Consider the following 6,000-nt stretch of genomic DNA (forward strand, 5'->3'; position numbering starts at 1 on the left):
AGAAGCTGGGCCAATCAGAAACCTGCCATATTATGGTATTTATCTTTAGATAATTGAACCTGCAAAGGGCAGCGTAGCCATTACTTAAGTGTTGAAAGATTTAAGAATGCAAGAGAATTAAAACATTTAAAATTATAGCACTGTACAGACAAGTATTTTATAATATTTTGGAAAGTTTCAGAATAAATATCAAAAAGACCTATGAAAAAGACTGTGAAGGATTGAAAAAGAAATAATAAACTGTTGATTTCTAATATTTCCAGGTTACTGCAAAATAGTACATGCCTAGAATAGACTGCACCTTAAAGTTCCTCTCTATATCTGCAAAAATGAATAAGTTACTCTGTTTTTTCAGTGCACTTTTTTGCAGTTAGATTTGAATGTTGATATTCAAAATGAAAGTCTATTGGCCATCTGTCTAGCCACATTGAGATAAAGCAGTAGTAACAAGATAGTTGGGAAAAATCTGAGTAGTTACTTTACCCTATCCAAAACTTCAGTAGAATGTTTCTGTGCAATCTGATAATCCAATACATTTCTACAGCTGGTTCTAATACAGAGTTACATAAAGTCAGGGATAATAACTGCCTAAAAAAGCTTAGGAGGTGGAACAAGTGGTTAAGAGTGCAGTACTGCAGGCTACTTCAGCTGACTGCTAGCTTCAGTTCAGCAGTTCAAATCTTACTGGCTCAAGGTTGACTCAGCCTTCCATCCTTCCGAGATGGGTAAAATGAGACCCAGATTGTTGTGAGCAATATGCTGATTCTGTAAACTGCTTAGAGAGGGCTGTAAAATCACCATAAAGCGGTATATCACTCTAAGTCCTATTGCTATTGCTAGGATTATCCTCTTATTGTTCTCTTGTTCAATAGACAACTCTGCAAGTAATGTTGAAAAAGTGGTTTGGTTACTGCATAGTGTATCCTCATAAAATTTTCCTGTAATCACAAGAAAATTTCCAAGGACTGTAAAAACACTATGAAGTGGTATATAAGTCTAAGTGCTATATGTGGGCTGCAAAGAACCAGACTACCAGTAGATGGCAGCAAAATGACACTTGAAACTGCTTACAACAACCTAGTGGTTGTTTACATTTTTGCAGCCCAGATATGGCAGCTCTAATTTTAGGGCCTATTTGCAAAGAGAAAACAACAAATCCTTACCCCCACAAAAAAAGAACTAGAAACACTTACTATAAATATGGAAGAGGAGAATTTGGGTTTTTGATTTGCACACAATACTGAATCCCATTTTTGTATTTTTGTTACAAATTAAAAACCTCTAAGAGTTTAAATGCATCTTCTGAAACATCTTTGCTTATGATAACCAAGTGAAGAATCACATCTGGTTTACTATAACTTCAAAGTTTCTTTGACTCAATGACCACTGAGGTCAAAAGACCACACTGGCATTAGGATCAGGAAAAGTTTTTTACTGACAAAAAATTAGGTTGATTAGTGAATAAAAGATAAACAACTGTGATTGTACAAAATTCCATTTTCTTACCCTTAAGAAATAAGTGAAAACAGCTGGAATAGAAGAATTTGCATTGTTAAAGGGTGACTTGTTTATCTATTATGTATAATCATACATGTCTTAAAAACTGGTATAATTTTCTCTTAGTGGAAAACTACTGCTTTCAGTTCTCCTTTAGAAATGCTTTCTAAGCAAACTATAACTGTCATTGCTGCTACCAACATTTTAACTATATTGGTCTGTGGTATATAGACCAATTCAGTTTAGGGGATCTTTTTCAGGTTATTTAGAACGGGTTGCCTCCTTAAGATGTTTTCATCTTTAAAGATTTGGTGCTACAGTATTTCTAATTTTAAGGCTTCCTAAAGCTCAGCATTTTCTGAGTGGGTGCTCCTCCCAACCTGAAGACGGAAACACAGGGAATGATATCAACCTAGTTTATAAAGTGGTGCTTAAAAATTTGTGAACCCTTTAGAATTTTCAATATTTCTGCATATACATGATCTGAACCATGATTTGTTCTTCAACAAGTTCTAAAATTAGAGAAAGAGAACAGAGTTAAACAAATGAATCAAAAACATATTTGTTCATACTTAATTATTGAGTAAAATTCTTCAAAGCTAGATATTTGCTCTCTATAGGCAGGTCTGAACGAGCGTGCTTATGTGATTCATCTCAAACCATTTCTCTCTAAAAAAACATTGCAATTAATAGAAATATTGAATTACAAACTTGGGGTGGGAAGGCAGGAAATATGCTGCATGGTTCTAGGCCCTTTTTTGCATTTAAAAGGGATAAGGCATAACCAATCATATAATATAGCTAATATGAGACAAAGCTACCAATAGCATTTGAATGGAAATAGTTCTCAGCAAATTCAGAAAAGTGTAGGACAGTGAAACTCAAGAAAACATTTAATTTCTTGTTTTGTTTAATGTTGGAAAATCACATTGCCGAAAGGGCACGTGGAGAAAGGAGGCATAGTAAATCACCAGGTGTAATAATCTTACAGAAATAGGAAGCACACAGCACATTCATCAGACCTGTCCAAAACACCTTGTGCTGGAGGAAAGCTCATGGCTTAAGAATAGACAAAATGATTTTATTAATCTATGACATAGATAAAAAGGCATCTGCATGACCTTGGTCCAGAAACTTTCACACTTTCACAAACAATGTGTTTGTTTCCTCATATTATGAGGAAGTTCTTCAAGGTGTCACTAGTATTTGCATCTGGGATGATTAGAGGATCGTCTTCAATGTGTATAGTGGAAATCAAGTGGCACAAGCACATATTGCATCCAGTTTTGGTCACCATGATGTAAAAAAAATGTTGAGACTCTAGAAAGAGTGCAAAGAAGAGCAACAAAGATGATTAGGGGACTCGAAGATAAAACATATAAAGAACGGTTGCTGGAACTGGATATGTCTAGTTTAATGAAAAGAAGGACTAGGGGAGACATGATAGCAGTGTTCCAGTATCTCAGAGGCTGCCACAAAGAAAAGGGAGTCAAACTATTCTCCAAAGCATCTGAGGGTAGAACAAGAAGCAACAGGTGGAAACTAATCAAGGAGAGATGCAACTTAGAACTAAGGAAAAATTTCCTGACAGTTAGACCAATTAATCAAAGGAACAATTTGCCTCCAGAAGTTGTAAATGCTCCAACACTGGAAGTTGTATAGGGTATCTTGCCTAAGCAGGGGGTTGGACTAGAGGACCTCCAAGGTCCCTTCCAATTCTGTTATTCTATTCTATTCTAATTAGAATGAAAAAAAACACCACCAAAATTGTTCTCTGCCCCTTCCCATGCCTGAGCAACGGGTTGGACCAGAAGAACTCCGAGGTCCCTTCCAACTGTTATTCTATTTCATATGAGGTAGTAAATTAGTAAACACCAGAGTGCCCAAAAGTATCATGGTATTCTTGAATATCCATTTTGATTCTTAACAGATCTCTTTCCCATTTAACTTTTTAAAGCTTTCTTTTAACTAAAAATAGATAATTAGGAAGTTGGCAGAAAAAAAGAGGAACTATAAATAAGAAAATAATGAACTGATATTGCATAATGTTTTGCCTAAGTAGGGAAAGAGGGTATTTCTGTCTGAGGGTCTTCGTACCTGCTGAACTATATTAAAATGAAGGACACCCCTAATGTTCCTTTAACAGCAGCAGAGAGTCTAGAACATTATCTGTCGTACACAAGGTGACCTCCTTGATCTATCTACTCCAGTATTCTGATTGACAGCAAAGGTCTTTTTCACACTTTCTATTTCAAGCAGTCTTCAAATAAATGCTTTCAAGATAGTTTGCAGGACAAGCTCACTCCTTTTCCTACTGAGGAAGCCTGGGAACTGAAGTCCAACAATCCCAAGGACAGCAGCCCCAAAGTTTCAACTATGCCTAACACTGAAGTTGGAAGAGATCTCCTTCAGGTAGATAGACCAAGTTATGGATTGTACCGACAAAGTGAGATGGACACACAGGCAGTCTTGCCTGTGGAGCAGGATCAGTGCCAGCTCCATCAAAAGTGGCTGGGGGGGAAAAAAGAGATGGATGGATGCAACGGTGGTGGTACGGTGGGATCTGGCCCGCGCCCGCCCTCCGCTCACCTGGCACAGGAGGCTCTGCAGGTGGCTGGCGCAAGCGGTGTAGGTGGCCTGGCCAAAATGCTCGCTGATGCGATAGTAACGTTCCAACAGGGCAGCATCCCGCCCCGCGTCGCAGCAGCCGAAGTTTGAGTACTGCACGCAGAAAGTGAGCGGGCGAGGAGGCTTGAAAGGCGGTTTGAAATCCAGGCACTGTGGGTGGCTCGACGCCAGCTCTGTGAACAGGGCCAGCAAGGCTACCAGAGCCCAGGATCGGCGGCCAGGGCCCCTCGTCATGCTTCCTCGGGCTAGGATAGACGCAGTCCAGCGGTGCAGCTACGGGGGAGAACGAGGGAGCGGGACTTCCCAGGCGCCGTCCTGAGCATGATTCTCTCCAGCTAAGGTTTCGGCCCGCCGCCTTCAGAAGGCGCCCCACTCCCCTCGGCAGATCCTGTCGGGCCTTTTATATCCCGCAGCCGGTTTAGAGATGGCTTTATGGGCGCTGGAATGGAAGCGCCTTTTCGGAAACGGCGAGTGGGGCCCTTCGCGAAAAGAAGGGAGGGAGGGAGGGAGAGAGAGAGAGAGAGAGAGAGAGACGCGCTCAGTGAAGTCAAGCGAGAGCCCAGCGTTGCGATTTTCCTCACGGCCTTTCCAGTGAAGTGGTGGCGTTCTCCCAGCGGACAAGCGAAGCTTAGATTCCCCTTTCCCGCCCCGCCCTCAGCTTCCCAAAGCACATCAGATCCAAAAGAGGGGAAGGAAAGTGGAGGCGCCGCCTTCCTCCAGCGCGGGGCGTGTAAATAGCCGCTGGAACAGCACCCAACAGGCTCGCTTGAACGCCAGGAAGGAGGCACGTGCGGCGGCGGCAGCAGCGGCAGCAGCAACTCTACTGCCGGGAGAAGCGCGTGAATGGAGTCAGACGTTGCGCGTGTTAGAAAGAGGGTGGAAATGGAATCGGCGTTCATGCTGGTAAAAAAGATGCCGAAATCTAACAGGTGGGAACCTCGCCAACGCAATTGCTTCTTCTCTTCTCCCTCACTCCATGGGTCATTCCTAGGAACCCAAAAATGAACTAACAAAATTAAAAGAATAACAGAGTTTCAAGGACCTTGGAGGTCTTCTAGTTCAACCCCATGTTATGGAAGGAGACCCTATACCATTTCAGACAAATGGCTGTCCAATCTCTTCTTAAAACATCCATCAATGAAGCATGCACAATTTCTGGAAGCAAACAGTTCCAACTTTGAGGAAACTTATTTTTATTTCTAGATTGCTTCTCTCCTTGATTAGTTTCCATCCATTATTTCTTGTCCTGCCTTCAGATATTTTGGAGTGTAGGTTGATCCCCCTCTTCCTTGTGGCAGCCCGTCAAATATTGGAACACTGTTATCATGTCACCTCAGTCCTTCTTTTTATTAGATTAAACATACCCAATTCCTACTTTTAGTCATATGTTTTAGCCTCGATCCTCTTTGTCACTGTTCTTTGCACTCTTTCTAGAGTCTCAACATATTTTTTTATATAGTGGAGATCAAAACTGGATGAAATATTCCAAGTTTGGTCTTATCAAGGCAATATAAAGCGCTACTAACACTTCATGTGATCTTGATTCTATTCCTCTGTAGTGCAGCCTAGGATTGAATTATCTTTTTTTGGTGGCTGCAGCACACTATTGTTTCACATTTAAGTGATTGTCCATAAGGACTCTTAGATCCTTCTCACAACTACTACTATTGAGCCAGATACCACCTATTCCATAGCTATGCATTTGGTTTTCCTTGCCTAAATGTAAAACCTTACTTTCCTCACCATTGAATTTCATTTTGTTAGATAGTGTCCAGTGTTCAAGTCCATTGAGAGCCTCCTGGATTTGAGCCTATCTTATGGAGTGTTGACTATTCCTGCCATCTTGATGTCATCTGCAAATTTGATAAGTTCTCC

At 41.0% G+C, this 6,000-nt stretch overlaps 1 protein-coding gene across 1 annotated transcript in view; it reads right to left on the bottom strand.

The window, feature by feature from the left end:
- The window catches only part of HHIPL1 (HHIP like 1), a 30,869-nt gene extending 26,090 nt beyond the window's left edge, over positions 1 to 4,779 (bottom strand). The window contains exon 1 of the mRNA XM_081957029.1: positions 4,087 to 4,779. Coding sequence (XP_081813155.1) covers positions 4,087 to 4,359 — 273 coding nt within the window. The 5' untranslated portion in view covers positions 4,360 to 4,779. The remainder of the gene's footprint in view (positions 1 to 4,086) is intronic.
- Positions 4,780 to 6,000: the final 1,221 nt, after the last annotated feature.

The sequence above is a fragment of the Natrix helvetica genome, assembly GCF_964273705.1.
Source record: "Natrix helvetica genome assembly, chromosome: 1".
In the NCBI taxonomy this organism is placed as follows: domain Eukaryota; kingdom Metazoa; phylum Chordata; class Lepidosauria; order Squamata; family Natricidae; genus Natrix; species Natrix helvetica.